The 16196-nt window shown below is 42.3% G+C and overlaps 1 protein-coding gene across 2 annotated transcripts; it reads right to left on the bottom strand.

The window, feature by feature from the left end:
* Positions 1–725: 725 nt before the first annotated feature.
* On the bottom strand, positions 726–15106 carry LOC112240168 (C-type lectin domain family 4 member E). 2 transcript variants are annotated; one of them, XM_024408510.2, is made up of 5 exons: positions 14918–15106; positions 14544–14637; positions 5855–5979; positions 5527–5651; positions 726–2169 (listed from the first exon to the last, which is right to left on the bottom strand). In XM_024408510.2, exons 1-5 carry the CDS (start codon positions 15059–15061, stop codon positions 2016–2018), a joined length of 642 nt encoding a protein of 213 aa, XP_024264278.2. In that variant the 5' UTR covers positions 15062–15106; the 3' UTR covers positions 726–2015. The 2 variants fall into 2 exon arrangements, 1 of the variants encoding a protein (XP_024264278.2); XR_006081908.1 differs by lacking the exons at positions 14544–14637; positions 14918–15106 and adding an exon at positions 9682–9814.
* Between the last annotated feature and the right edge of the window lie 1090 nt (positions 15107–16196).

Raw genomic sequence — 16196 nt, 5'->3', positions numbered from 1 at the left:
ACTGCAAGTTGAGGAGACACAGGTGGAACACACACCCCTCCGCGGCTCCTACTCTGCATCTGCAGGTTGTTTGGTCTATAAACGTGCAGGGAGATAGGTATTTGCCAACATCTACTTATCCGACCCAACTATCAACTGTCAATGTACAGATATGATTACGAATATGAGGATGGCCGTGTAATTAACAGTTGTGAAGTCGTAAATACCAGTTGGATACATTCGCATGCTTTGACCTCATTGAGAAATGCCGATAAGATAATGGCCAACAAGCTGCTAGGTAATATTTAACTAGACAAGTCAGTTATTAAGAACAAATTCTTATTTACAATGACTGCCACACCGGCCAAACTCAGACGACGCTAGGCCAATTGTGCGCCGCCCTATGGGACTCCCAATCACAGCCGGTTGTGATACAGTCTGGATTCGAACCAGGGTGTCTGTAGTGAGGCCTCTAGCACTGAGATGCAGTGCCGCTGCGCCAACTTGGAAGGCCGAGAGTAAGCCAATTAGTGTTCAAAAACATATTAGTAGATTGTTTTTATAAATTATGTTGTATTAAATTTAACTGCCTAAAATGCAATTATCGAGATCATTTCCTTAGTAGGTGACATCAGAGGTCAACATGTGGGAGAAGTTGGAGCTCAGGGATTTCCCACTAGTAATTACGAGTTGAAGGAGCATTAAAGTGGTGGGAAGGTGGTATTTATGATATTCATGATATTGACTTACATTTGTATATTGTCTTTTTTTATTTAAATGTTTATTAATATCACACATTAAGGCATACTATTTATAGGGATATTGGCAGCATATTGTAGGAAATGTTTCATTTTATTCTTCCACCTCAACATGAATCGATTAATCACTTTTTTTTCTTAGTAGCTGAAAGACATAGGCCTAGCTCTGGTCCAGGGCGTTAGTGCGCGTTTCACTTCAAAGATTACGCTTTGAACACACCGACTGTACCTGCGCAAAATAGTTCGCTGTGTCATCTAGATATGTGTGCAACAAAAGTTCAACATTCACCTTATGTTACCATTTCTGTCAACCCTTTTACGCATACAGTTTGACGTATGCGTTCGATAAATCCGACGTATAAACCACACAGAACGCACTGAAACAGCCTCTGCAACGCAATTGTCAAAGGCAACGCAGCGTTCCATTGGAAATTAATGTACTTCTGGTGTCCCAAAACGCAAACTCACAGTTAGTGTGTTCAACGCGTAGGATATAAGAGAATGCGCACTAACGCTCTGGACCAGAGCTATGGAAGGAGGAACTGAAGTGCAAGCTCCAATCTATTTCGCCAGGTGGCGACAATAGTCCAGACAAAGTATCAATGATTTTCTACACACCCATACACCAAGGCTTTTGCACTATTATTACCAGTACAGCATACATGGTCTACTGAGCTAAAATATTACCAGTACAGCATACATGGTCTATACTGAGCCATTATATTACCAATACAGCATACATGGTCTATAATAACATATTATATTACCAGTACAGCATACATGGTCTATAATAACATATTATATTACCAGTACAGCATACATGGTCTATACTGACCCATTATATTACCAGTACAGCATACATGGTCTATACTGACTTTGTACTGTTAAATAATAAGCTGTTATGTTTCTTTGCTAATACATTTGGATTTCTATTACTTAAGCTGCTTCGCCAGTTCTCTTAAATCCATAACAGTTTCTGATAATATAATGTTGGGATTTCATTACAAAATAAAACATCATCTAGTCACATTGGATATCCAAATGAGAATTTTAGGCTGTTTATGGTTCCGGCTGGGTTTTGAACCAGGGTCATATGTGCAAGAACAGACTGTGTTAGCCCACCACAGCGTGTGTTAGCCCGCCATGCTCAGATAAGGGTCAATTTACCTATGTTTTTTCCCCCAATCACTTTGCCAAATTTTCACAAGAATGAGCTTAACACAAAAATCTAAAACAGATCATCAAAATGTCTCATGTTTCAAAACTCTAAACACATAATTACAATGTGGACGTTGTCTTCTCACACATCCAGTGCTTATTCATTGTGCATGGTACGTCGTTCCAACTCTTTAGTGGGTCTGATGCCATCTTTGAGAGATGAGCGCAGTCTTCACCCTGATTTGCATCGTTTGGTTCCCCATCCCTCCAATACCTATAACAAAACAGATGGCAAAAAGTAGTCAAAAAAGCAATCAAACAGGCTACAGCACAGATAGTCAGACGGTAAAAAGTCACATGGAACAACACAGGGAAACAGAAGGTAAAAAGACATCCAACACATATGACATTTACATTTGAGTCATTTAGCAGACGCTCTTACCCAGAGAGACTTACAGTTAGTGAATTCATCTTCAGATAGCTAAGTGGGACAACCACATCTCAGTCATAGTAAGTACATTTTTCCTCAGTAAAGTAGCTATCAGCAAAGTCAGAGCTAGTAAGGTAAGAGCTAGTAAGGTAAGAGCTAGTAAAGTAAGAGCTAGTAAGGTAAGAGCTAGTAAGGTAAGAGCTAGTAAGGTAAGAGCTAGTAAGGTAAGAGCTAGTAAGGTTAGGTAAGAGCTAGTAAGGTAGGGTAAGAGCTAGTAAGGTAAGGTAAGAGCTAGTAAGGTAAGGTAAGAGCTAGTAAGGTAAGGTAAGAGCTAGTAAGGTAAGGTAAGAGCTAGTAAGGTTAGGTAAGAGCTAGTAAGGTAAGGTAAGAGCTAGAAAGGTAAGGTAAGAGCTAGTAAGGTAAGAGCTAGTAAGGTTAGGTAAGAGCTAGTAAGGTAGGGTAAGAGCTAGTAAGGTAAGAGCTAGTAAGGTTAGGTAAGAGCTAGTAAGGTAAGGTAAGAGCTAGAAAGGTAAGGTAAGAGCTAAGCTAGTAAGGTTAGGTAAGAGCTAGTAAGGTAAGGTAAGAGCTAGAAAGGTAAGGTAAGAGCTAGTAAGGTTAGGTAAGAGCTAGTAAGGTTAGGTAAGAGCTAGTAAGGTTAGGTAAGAGCTAGTAAGGTAAGGTAAGAGCTAGTAAGGTAGGGTAAGAGCTAGAAAGGTAAGGTAAGAGCTAGTAAAGTAAGAGCTAGTAAGGTTAGGTAAGAGCTAGTAAGGTAAGTAGTAAGGTAAGGGCTAGTAAGGTAAGGTAAGAGTGTTAGTTCAGTGAAAGGCTTAAGGTCTAGTAAGGTAAGGGTGGGTGTGGTGTCTAGTGGTGGGGGGGAAAAGTCAAGTGTAAGTGTTAGTTCATGAAAGGCTTCTGGGTGGGTGTGGTGTGGTGGTGGGGGGGTATGTGGTATGATTTAAGCTACTTTCTGAAGATGTCGGCTTTCGGATGTTTTTTGGAAGATTGTTGTCCTAGCTTCAGGAGGAAGAGATTGGACTGGGCTTCCGTAAAAGGTGGGAGGGCCAAGAGACCAGAGGTGGGAGAACTGAGTGCCCGGGTTGGGAGAGAGTTGGTCAGAGACCGCACGCTCAAGTGTTTTGGACAGAAATTTTAAAAAAGGATACCGGTCTGTAGTTTTTGATGTCAGAGGAGTCGAGTGTTGGTTTCTTGAGGAGCGGAGCGGGCCATTTTCAAGTCAAGAGGGGACGCAGTCAGGGATGAGTTGATGAGGAAAGAGAGAAGGTCTCCAGAGATGGTCTGGAGGAGGGGATGGGGTCAGGTTGTCGGGTGGGAGTTACATTTTCCTCCTTTTTCACTCAGCTGCCCACAGCCCTGTTCTGTAAGCTCGCAATGAGTCACAGCCACGGGGCAGGAGGGGAGGGCCGAGCCAGCCAGGGAGGAAAGGGGACAGTGTGAGTCATATGATGTGGAAAGGGAGGAGAGTAGGGTCAAAAAGGCAGAATCGGGAGACAGGAGGGAGAAGGGTTTAGCAGAAGGGAGAGATGATAGGATAGAAGAGGAGAGAGTAGTGGGAGAGAGAGAGAGAAGATTGTGACGGCACATGGCCATCTAGATAGGTGCTGAGTGGTTAGGGTTGGAGGAAAGGGAGACAGAAAAGGAAAACAAGTAGTGATCAGAGACCTGGAGGGGGTTGCAGTGAGATTAGGAAGAGAACAGAGACCTGGAGGGTTGCAGTGAGATTAGTAGGAGAACAGAGACCTGGAGGGTTGCAGTGAGATTAGTAGGAGAACAGAGACCTGGAGGGTTGCAGTGAGATTAGTAGGAGAACAGAGACCTGGAGGGTTGCAGTGAGATTAGGAGGAGAACAGAGACCTGGAGGGTTGCAGTGAGATTAGGAGGAGAACAGAGACCTGAAGGGTTGCAGTGAGATTAGGAGGCGAACAGCCTCTAGTAAAGATGAGGTCAAGCGTATTGCCTGCCTTGTGAGTGGGAGGGGACTGGGGAAAGATGAGGTCAAGCGTATTGCCTGCCTTGTGAGTGGGAAGGGACTGGGGAAAGGTGAGGTCAAAAGAGGCAAGGAGGGAAAATTAATCGGAAATGAAGGAAAGAAATTCATCAAAGCCCAACGTCAGGAGGTGTAAGTCACCAAATACGAAGAGCGGTGACCCATTGTCAGTAAATTAGCTTTAAGGTGTCAAGCTCATTGAGTAACTCTCTAAGGGCACCTGGTGGGCGATAGATAACAACAATGTTAAACTCAAGTGGACAATTGACAGTGACAACATGAAATTGAAATGAGGAGATGGACAGGTGAGAGAGGGAGACAAGAGGAAATCTCCACTTAGGAGAACTGAGTAGTCCTGTGCCATCACCATGACGACCAGATGCTCTCGAACTATGAGAGAACACGTAGTCAGATGGTCAAGGGACTGAAAAGCAGCATAGGCTGAGATGAACTCTGCGTACTTGACCGCAGATCAGAAAACCAGGAATTCCACATGGGTTGTGCGTGCATGGTCCACTACATTAGAAGGGCTGTAGTGGAAGGGTGGGGAGTGTCTGTAAAGCCTACAGGGAGAGGAGCGAACAGGTATAGAACACACTAATAATCGCCAAATCTACAAAAGAGCAAAATGAGATCATCAGAAAGGAGCTGGGTAAGACACTCAAGTGAGAGAGTGGTGTGGAGCCTTCCTTGAACAACTCTGCAGGACAACTCGGCAGAACCGCCTTTGTTTCGACGACCATTTTAGTTTTGGCAACAAGACCACCACTGACATGACAGCTGCCGCTGAGGAAACAGGGGAGACTGAAGTACTAACACTAAATGCTAATTGCCTTTCAAAGGTGAAGAACACACCTCCCGGTGCTCATTTCTGATTGCCTAGGAGAGGAGAAACCACTCCCCCTCTAATACAGCCACTGATTACCAAAACAACAACAGTCCCAAATTGCCCTGCCCCTTAATCCTGGTTGATGTGTCAACAATCATCTGGAAGTTATGAGCAGTCAGCAGTTCACGCACCAAGTAGGCTACTGGGAAGACAGGCAGCACTTAAAGTAGATGGCCCTAACTATAGAAGGAAGCACATAGAAACAGACAGTAAAAAGTCATCCAATACCAACACAGATAATCAGACGGTAAAAAGGAATTTGTTACAAATTAGACTGTAAAATATCATCCAGAACAGGTCCACTCACGTAGTGACAGGAGCTGATGATTGGTCTAATGCGCCATCGTTAATCCACTCCCAAACCCCCTCTGTATTGGTGTCATGGAAACCAAGATAGATTTCCAGGCATCCACTCCATTCATGGATAAATTCCTATTGTTTTGTCACAAAGAAAAGATCTTGAATCACATACAAACATGCTTTTCTGTCAGGACTATTCCCGTTTTATTTTTGGAGGGGGGGCTTGCAAACATTGGTTAAAGATAGCGACATGATAAAGTGAAAAACAAACAGGAGCTGAAATAGAAACTAAATGTGGAAATTATCAAAAATATAATTGACTAACTCCCTCTCACCTGTTCCTCTTTGCTGTTAATGATCACCAGGTGTGCTCCTCGTCCCAGACAGTCCTGCCTGCTCTCTGTCCAGGATTTCTTCTCAGTAGAGAGGTAGTACAAACTGGACTTAAACTTCTTCCATCCTTGGGGACAGGAGCGTAGAGGTTATTTCATGACAAATCCATGATAGCGATCACATTTGTCTACATCAGGGACAAAATAGCACCTTATTCCCTACATAGTGCACTACTTTCCACCAGGACCCAAATGGCATGGTGGTTTAGAAACAACAGCGTCCTTGGTGACTTTCAGTGGGAATGGAAGCTTGTCCTTTCAGTTCCCCAAAATGTTTTGACCTAGATTCAATCAGATCAAGTGTTAAGGCGACAGCAGACAGCTGCATAGCGGATGTTTTGGTGGTGTTGGAGGTTGAACTGTGTTAGATCCGTGAGTGGCTGCTCTTGCCATCAATGTCACGAAGCCACACACTTGTGTTAGATGTTCAGAACGAGAAAGTGTAGACTATATAGAAATGACGCTCAAATGGAAAAATCATCCAAATAAATCATGTGGATCCTATCATCCTAATCATTCCTGGGTTCGAAAGTGTAAACAAGGCTGCATGGGATCTCTTAATGCAAATCTGTGTAGCCAATGGCAATGTCTGCATTAGGTACACTGAGTGTACAAAACATTAGGAGCACTTGCTCTTTCCATGACATAGACTGACCAAGTGAATCCAGGTGAAAGCTATGATCTCTTATTGATGTCACCTGTTAAATCCACTTCAATCCGTGTGGATGAAGGGGAGGAGACAGGTTAAAACATTTTAAGGCTTGAGACATGGATTGTGTATGTGTGCCATTCAGAGGGTGAATGGGCAAGACAAAAGATTTAAGTGCCTTTGAACAGGGTATGGTAGTAGGTGCCAGGCGCACCGTTTTGAGTGTGTCAAGAACTGCAACGCTGCTGGGTTTTTCGCACTCAACAGTTTCCTGTGTATCAACTGTGCATTGTAGTCAGCATGGGCCAGCATCCCTGTGGAATGCTTTTGACACCTTGTAGATTCCATGCCCTGAGGAATTGAGGCTGTTCTCTGGGTTAAAGGGGATGCAAGTCAATAACAAGAAGGTGTTCCTAATATTTAGTACACTCAGTGTACAATGCCAGGAGCTGCTTGTGGATTTGACAGCTCTAACGCAGTTCCACCTCTGACACCATCAAAACAACTGCTATGTGGATGTCGGCTAAACCGGCTCTGATTAAATACACCTCTTACTGAACATGAACTGATCTGCTCTAGTCTATCTGAAATATCCAAAACTCCAAAAAATATGCTTTCATTGGTTGCTTTCCACAAAACCCTTTTTTTTTTAACAAAAAAAGTCTGACCCCTACTTACTGAGAAATTAACTCTCACATCAAAAGGTCGTTTTTAATTCATCAACACAGCTGCATCCTGTTTAATTTCCAAATACTGGGAAGACACACATGACAAACGCCTACTCAGCAACCTGGTTTCAACTGATAAGCGTCCACAGCCAGCTTCCTTCTCAGAAGCCTGGTATCAACTGATAAGTGACCAGAGCCATCTAAGTACGCAAAAATCTGACAGATCTACTTGTTTTTGCCAACTCTTTGAATAATCTACATCAAGGGTTCTTTAACTTTTTCAGCTCAAGATCCAAATTAGAAATTGGCCTTACTCCCGTGACCTAAATTGTCCTCCAATGACCCAAATTATGAAGAAACAGTGTGTAGATGTACACATAACTTGCAACCCACCTCCCACATGTTCAGGGCCCACTTTCGGTCCCGACCCATAGTTTAAGAAACTCCTGTCTACATGCAGAGTATCGCACAATTGATCATCTAACTAATGAGATGATCAGATTTATCTTGTATCCGTTACATGTCCGTTTAGGTTAAAAATCCATTGTGTTGGATGGGAACAGCATATGTTAAAAATGAAATCACACTTATTTCGAGGTAATCCAATGGATTACATTAAATTACTTGTATTGTAATCCGTCCAACCCTGATCTGTAAAAATATAGTAAATCAAGCGCACCTAAAATATATATATATTTTTCAGAAAACAATTAGGCTGCTATTTGGATCAAGCCAGGCCCCCAGTGTCCGGTTTGGAGCATGAAGTCAAGTGCTCTGTTGGTCGCCCACTGCATAGCAAACTAGCGGTGCCCAAAAAAAGCCTAAATCCATTACGATCGCTAGAACGGACCCATTTTTTAAATATACTGTTTTGGGCTCAACAATTTGTTTACTAAGATCAGGTTTGATCCCCTATGTGAATTATTTTAAAATTCTCTACAAATCGGGATATTTAATTAAATAGTGATAAATTCTGATCACTATATTGTCGTCACACAGGACCACGTCCTGACACAGACCAATCACGGGCCGGCAGGCTTAGAGGAGGCTCACGCCCTCATGCACGTGGTCTCAGGCAGGATGAAAATGACTACATCGACCATGATGCTTTGCTAGTGACGGCTGCTTTCAACATGATCCTTAGCGATTTTCTGGGTAACATTCAGTCCCATTCAGCAATATGGCACGCTTCAAATTAAAATACTTCCGGATTCATTCGCCATCGGAACTTATCCATAAGAAATAAGTGGACGACGTCAGCGTTATCACTATGTACTGGTCTTAATGTCTATGGATCTAGCAGATCTGGCGTACAGTGAAACAGTCAATTTATCTAGCACAGTGGTTCCCAAACCTTGTATAGTCCCGTACCCCTTCAAACATTCAACTTCCAGCTGTACCCCCTCTAGTACCAGGGTCAGCACACTCTCAAATGTTGCTATTTGCCATCATTGTAAGCCTGCCACACACACGCTCTATACGATACATTTATTAAACATAAGAAGGAGTGTTTTTGCCACAACCCGGCTCGTGGGAAGTGACAAAGAGCTCTTACAGGACCAGGGAACAAATAATAATATAATAATAATAATCAATAGTTTTACTCTTTATTTAACCATCTTACATATAAAACCTTATTTGTTCATCAAAAATGGTGAATAACTCACCACACGTTAATGAGAAGGGTGTGCTTGAAAGGATGCACTTAACTCTGCAATGTTGGTTTGTATTAGAGAGAGTCTCAGTCTTAAATACTTTTCCACACACAGTCTGTATTTAGTTTTCATGTTAGTGAGGGCCAAGAATCCACTCTCACATAGGTACATGGTTGCAAAGGGCATTCCTGTCTTAACAGCACTGTTTGCCAAGGCAGGATACTCTGAGCGCAGCCCTATCCAAAAAATCTGGCAGTGGCTTTTAATTAAATTCTATTTTCACAGAACTGCTTGTTGCAATTTCAATGAGGCTCTCTTGTTCAGATATCGGTAAGTGGACTGGAAGCAGGGCATGAAAGGGATAACGTATCCAGTTGTTTGTGTCGTCCTTTTCGGGAAAGTACCTCCGTAATTGCACACCCAGCTCACTCAGGTACGTCGCTATATCACATTTGACATTGTCCATAAGCTTTAGTTCATTTGCACACAAAAAAATCGTACAATGATGGAAAGACCTGTGTGTTGTCCTTGTTAATGGAGACAGAAAATACCCCCAGCTTCTAAATCATAGCCTCAATTTTGTCCCGCACATTGAATATAGTTGCGGAGAGTTCCTGTAATTCTAGATTTAGATCATTCAGGCGAGAAAAAACATCACCCAGATAGGCCAGTCATGTGAGAAACTCGTCATCATGCAAGCGTACCTCCGACAGTATTGCATGTTCCCCAGTTTGGGAATACCTAATCTAGCAGATCTGGAGTACCACAAAACAGTCAAGTCATTTTCCAATTTCTTACCACAGCTCTGTTTGTTTAGCTCTTCCTTCAAGTGGTCTCTCTCTTCAGTCAGGTTGTTGTAACTGGTCTGTAACTGGTCTCTCTCTTTAGTCAGGGTGTTATAACTTGTCTGTAGCTGGTCTTTCTCTTTAGTCAGGGTGTTACTACTGGTCTGTAACTGGTCTCTCTCTTTAGTCAGGGTGTTACTACTGGTCTGTAACTGGTCTCTCTCTTTAGTCAGGGTGTTATAACTGGTCTGTAGCAGGTCTTTCTCTTTAGTCAGGGTGTTACTACTGGTCTGTAACTGGTCTCTCTCTTTAGTCAGGGTGTTATAACTGGTCTGTAGCTGGTCTCTCTCTTTAGTCAGGGTGTTGTATCTGGTCTGTAACTGGTCTCTCTCTTTAGTCAGGGTGTTGTAACTGTTCTGTAGCTGGTCTCTCTCTTTAGTCAGGGTGTTGTAACTGGTCTGTAGCTGGTCTCTATCTTTAGTCAGGGTGTTGTAACTGGTCTGTAACTGGTTTCTCTCTTTAGTCAGGGTGTTGTAACTGGTCTTTAACTGGTTTCTCTCTTTAGTTGGGGTGGTGTAACTGGTCTTTAGCTGGTCTCTCTCTTTAGTCAGGTTGTTCAAACTGGACGTCTGGAATCTCTCTGCAGAGCAGTAATGACCAATGACTCGGGTATCTGTCAAAATAAAAACATATAGATTTTTTTTTTTTTTTTACAATTTTATAAAACAAAATTCAGCCACACAAGTGGATATAGTATACACATGTGCTTACATCACTGAGGACAACACAGTAATTTCCCCGTTGTGGTCCTTTGTAAAATCCTTTGAACATCTACGTATTAAACTACTGATGATGGAGAATGTAAACTCAGCAAAAAAATAAACGTCCTCTCACTGTCAACTGCGTTTATTTTCAGCAAACTTAAAATATCTGTAAATATTTGTATGAACATAAAAATATTCAACAACTGAGACATAAACTGAACAAGTTCCACAGACATGTGATAAACAGAAATTGAATAATGTGTCCCTGAACAAAGGGGGGTCAAAATTAACAGTCTGTATCTGGTGTGGCCACCAGCTGCATTAAGTACTGCAGTGCATCTCCTCATGGACTGCACCAGATTTGCCAGATAGCCCTCACCCTCCGATCCAACAGGTCCCAGATTTGCTCAATGGGATTGCTATCCGGGCTCTTCGCTGGCCATGGCAGAACACTGACATTCCTGTCTTGCAGGAAATCACGCACAGAACGAGCAGTATGGCTGGTGTCATTGTCATGCTGGAGGGTCATGTCAGGATGAGCCTGCAGGAAGGGTACCACATGAGGGAGGAGGATGTCTCTCCTGTAACGGACAGCGTTGAGATTGCCTGCAATGACAACAAGCTCAGTTCGATGATGCTGTGACACACCGCCCCATACCACGACGAACCCTCCACCTCCAAATCGATCCCGCTCCAGAGTACAGGCCTTGGTGTAACGCTCATTCCTTCGACGATAAACGCGAATCCGACCATCACACCTGGTGAGACAAAACCGCGACTCGTCAGTGAAGAGGACTTTTTGCCAGTCCTGTCTGGTCCAGCGACGGTGGGTTTGTGCCCATAGGCAACGTTGTTGCCGGTGATGTCTGGTGAGGGCCTGCCTTACAACAGGCTTACAAGCCCTCAGTCCAGCCTCTCTCAGCCTATTGCGGGGACAGTCTGAGCACTGATGGAGGGATTGTGCATTCCTGGTGCAACTCGGGCAGTTGTTGTTGCCATCCTGTACCTGTCCCGCATGTGTAATGTTCGTATGTACCGATCCTGTGCAGGTGTTGTTTGTTGTTACACGTGATCGGCCACTGCGAGGACAATCAGCTGTCCATCCTGTCTCCCTGTAGCTCTGTCTTAGGTGTCTCACAGTACGGACATTGCAATTTGTTGCCCTGGCCACATCTGCAGTCCTCATGCCTCCTTGCTACATGCCTGAGGCACGTTCACGCAGATGAGCAGGGACCCTGGGCATCTTTCTGGTGTTTTTCAGAGTCAGTAGAAAGGCCTCTTTAGTGTCCTAAGTTTTCATAAATGTGACCTTAATTGCCTACCGTCTGTAAGCTGTTAGTGTCTTAACAATCATTCCATTACAGTTTTTTTCGATTGCTAAACGACAGTGGACACAACTGGAGTCACATGTGCAAAACTCTAACTACAGTCTGCACAGCAGCAGTTCATGTGGACCAAACTCTAGTTCGTTTTTCATTGCTTGAACACAGTTTTCAAAACTCTACACACTTATCCCATGACTTTAACCACAACCTGCACAACACTGTGGATTTACAGCACTTTGTTCAAATGCTAACACACTGCTGTCAAAACTGTGAACCACACATTCAAAACGGAATAGATTTCAGCCTTGTGCCTTTCAAACACTGCTGATTGCAATTTCAGCTGAAAGGCTAAGCAGGTGTCTTGTTTTAGACTTGTTAGTGAACACACACACATATTACAGTATATAGGTAGAGCTCAGAAAGACTCATTTTGGAAATGGAACAAGGAAGATGGGTTCGTGGAGGGAGAAGGGTGGCAGGGAGAGGGCGGATGCTTGGAGGAAGACAAAGAAGACAAAGAGCTGTTATTTCAGATGAAATAAGGGCTACACTTATAGACCATGTCGTGAACCATGGTCTCTCATTGAGAGAGGCAGGGTTGAGGGTGCAACCCAATCTGCAAAGATCCACAGTGGCATCTGTAATGCGAATTTTCCATCATGCAAACAGGTGAGAGTTACATCCTTACAGTAAATGAAAACATTACAGGAATCTATTTTGTATTGCAATTATAGAATATTTAAACAGATATATATTACAGTAAGTTTGACTGTAAAATATATTTTTACAACAGGACCCAAAGGCTGCCCCCAACAGGGGGAAGAGGAAAAATATTTTCAGATGCGCAGGAAAATACTATTGTTGACAAGGTTGTTGTCAACAATGCAATAAAACTGCGGGAGATTCAAGATAGAGTGCTGGCTGATAATGATATATTTGAAAATGTTAATTCTGTCAGCACAACAACTATTGCTCCAGTCCTAAAGAAACACCAAGTTACAATGAAACAATTATACACTGTACCGTTCCAGAGAAACAGTGAACGGGTAAAAGAGCAAAGACACCAATATGTCCAGGTAAGACGTCTGAGGTTACGTACACAGCTATACAAAATATTTACAGTAAAAAAAAACACTAGCATTTCTACAGTAAAACTGTGCATTTACTGTTTTTCAGAGAGTAATGGAGGTGGAAGCACTGGAAAGACCACATTCATTTGTATTTATCGATGAAGCTGGATTTAAACTTGCCAAAACACGCGCAGAGGAAGGAATGTTATAGGTCAAAGGGCCACTGTGGAGGTTCCAGGCCAAAGGGGGGAAATATCACCATGTGTGCTGCAATGGCCAATGATGGTTTGCTTCTCAACACACCACTCATTGGCCCATACAACACAGAAAGGCTTATAGCTTTCCTAGAACAGCTCTATGCTCAGCTAGTGCCAGCAGAACAGGGGGAGCCAGTAAGAAACCCCCAAGTTTTTGTCATAGTTTGCGATAACGTTGCTAGTCACCACTCTGCAGCTGTCACAGATTGGTTTGCAGCACATCACAGATTTATGGTTTTGTACCTGCCTGCATATTCACCCTTCCTCAACCCAATAGAGGAGTTTTTCTCTGCCTGGAGGTGGAAAGTGTTTGGTCACCACCCACATGACCAAATGTCTCTTTTGGAAGCCATGCGTGCCGGATGTGAGGACACGAGTCCAGAGGACTGCCAGGGATGGATAAGGCACTCCAGAAGGTTCTTCCCCAGGTGCATGGCAAGAGAAAATATCAGATGTGATGTTGAAGAAAACCTGTGGCCTGATGCTAGAGAGAGGCAGGATTAGCCCCTCAATTATTTGTTCGAATTACAGTATGTACTTTTAGTTTCTACCTTTTTTTTCTCATTACTGTAATTCCGTAAATTACTACAGACTATTGAAGCAAACTGCTAATTTTCATTTACCTTAAAGAATTGTTATGTTCTAAAAATGTTAATAAATCATGTGAAAGAATGTCACTCTTTTCTTTGAAGAAAATATGACTTTGTATGAAGTCACTGAAATTGTTCAAACTGTAAAGATGAAAAGTTTGTATTTTCTGTATTGGTGTTTGATGCTAGTGTTTTTACTCTCAGTGTGTTCTGAGTGACAGTGTGTGTTATCTCAGTGAGGGTTGTGCATAGTGTTTGGCTGCACTGAGCGTGTTTTGAGCCATGTGTTAAGAGTTGTGTTGCTTGGAATGAGTTTTGCAGGTGATGTGAACTGTTTAGCTCAGGTGATTGTTGGTAGTGCAGACTGTAGTTAGAGTTTTGCACATGTGACTCCAGTTGTGCCCACTGTCGTTTAGCAATCGAAAAAAACTGTAATTGTTTATGGTTCATTGAACAAGCATGGGGAACAGTGTTTAAACACTTTACAATGAAAATTTGTGAAGTCATTTGGATTTTTACGAATTTTCTTTGAAAGACAGGGTCCTGAAAAAGGGACGTTTCTTTTTTTACTGAGTTTATTAGTGAAAACATAATAAATGTATAAACTTACAGTAGACAGACAGGCCTATGATCCCAGCCAATAGGAGGACACACAGCAGCCCCAGACACACTGCAGCAACTCCGGATGGTCTCTTCCACCACTGAAAGTTAGCTGAATCTCAAGGTATTATAAACTCTCTAGGGTAATGTTACATTTTTTTATATCATCCAGAATTGTGAGGGGACTAATAGGTACTCATCTGAGAAAGTGGTTTGTGTGTGTGTGTGTGTGTGTGTGTGTGTGTGTGTATCTGTACTTGCATTGGTACCTGAAAATGTAACACCAATGTAATCCTTTTTTCTGGGCTTGTTGGCATATGTGTCTTTGTCAATATCCATGGTCTGCATTGTTGGATTCTCCACCTGTGTTTGTATAGATTGTCTCTTACATTTTTACACTCAAAATGTGTATCTGTGCCTTATGTATCGTTATTTGAAGTACTGGAGGTGAGCTTGAAGTTGTTTATTTACTACAGAGGAAACAATGGGATAGTCCCAAACGTACAAACTCAATTAGTGATTACTCTGCTTTGGTCAAATATTAATATTTTAAACATAAAGTTGTATATATCTAACCCCCCTACACAGACAGTGCATAACAGTAGCATGTATTAATCAGGTGAAATGAGGAAGAAAATCTTACCACGGTCTTTGAGAGTTGAAAAGAAATGCGTCCAAATATATTACATTGGTGTGTAAATATGTCCAACGTAACCAGATGTACTGAGTGAGCACGAAATGTAAGATTGGAGTTGTGTGGTTTTTTTTTGTCCAAACCACTGCACATTTTGTGTCAACATCAGCATATCCTTTACCTTATTTGGCCAAACAATTATGAACTAATACACCACTGGACGATAGGGTCAGTACAAGGTATCATGTGGTTAACTTGGGCTTATCCAGAAAGTGTGTGAGTGGTTGGAAACAGGCACTATGTGTAACTAAAGTTCACAGTAAACTGAAAGTTCAAGTTACAGAATGCTGCACAGAAATGTGGGGTCATTTGGACTGTTAAAAAAACACCAGGACACTTAACAATGCTCAATCACTACATTGTGTTATGCTTGTCTTAACAACGAACCAATATAGACCGTAATAAGATTTATTTTCTTCATTTCATCTGTTATGATTGTGTCATATTTTATGCATTGTCTGATTCGTATGTAATGTGTTAGAAGCTCTGGGGCGATCAAAATACATACAGGACAACTGGTTTAGAGATATGGAATTTAGGCTTTAAATATGAATTTTACATTTAAATATGATTTTTTTTTTTAATATGAGTTTTACCCAATAGGAGCATGTGTTGCTAGTTGGGCAGATTTTGCACCTTTGGGACTATCCCATTGGTTCCTCTGTACTGGTTAAGCTGAATCATGCTAACCTCACCTTTGGGACTATCCCATTGGTTCCTCTGTACTGGTTAAGCTGAATCATGCTAACCTCACCTTTGGGACTATCCCATTGGTTCCTCTGTACTGGTTAAGCTGAATCATGCTAACCTCACCTTTGGGACTATCCCATTGGTTCCTCTGTACTGGTTAAGCTGAATCATGTTGGGACTATCCCATTGGTTCCTCTGTACTGGTTAAGCAAATAATCACCTTTGGGACTATCCATTGGTTCCTCTGTACTGGTTAAGCTGAATCATGCTAACCTCACCTTTGGGACTATCCCATTGGTTCTGAAACTATCATTAACCTCACCTTTGGGACTATCCCATTGACTGTGGAGCAGGTGCAGTTGAGAGCAAATAATTAACCAGTCCTTCAATTCGCAAGTGGCTGAAACTATCTTGAGTGGATATTTAAAAAAAAAATATGACTAATATTATTTGTTTTGAATTCTGCCCAGGTCATGAGGCCCCTCGATGAAATGAGGCCTGAGGCAATTCCCTCTTCTACCTAAGGGTAAGTCCGCCA

This window comes from Oncorhynchus tshawytscha, unplaced genomic scaffold, assembly GCF_018296145.1.
Source record: "Oncorhynchus tshawytscha isolate Ot180627B unplaced genomic scaffold, Otsh_v2.0 Un_contig_19123_pilon_pilon, whole genome shotgun sequence".
NCBI classification, from domain to species: domain Eukaryota; kingdom Metazoa; phylum Chordata; class Actinopteri; order Salmoniformes; family Salmonidae; genus Oncorhynchus; species Oncorhynchus tshawytscha.
Note: the sequence above shows the minus strand (reverse complement) of the source record. Positions and strands in the feature narration are given on the sequence as shown.

Bases quoted from the DNA above. Each gene is read 5' to 3' on its own strand.
- LOC112240168 (XM_024408510.2), bottom strand. From the start codon at position 15,061: ATGTGCAGTGGTTTGGACAAAAAAAAACCACACAACTCCAATCTTACA. The intron at 14,638-14,917 runs GTAAGATTTTCT...ATACAAACACAG, and splicing joins TTCAACTCTCAAAGACCGTG to GTGGAGAATCCAACAATGCA. The intron at 2,170-5,526 runs GTGAGTGGACCT...GTTTTGTTATAG, and splicing joins TCATCAGCTCCTGTCACTAC to GTATTGGAGGGATGGGGAAC.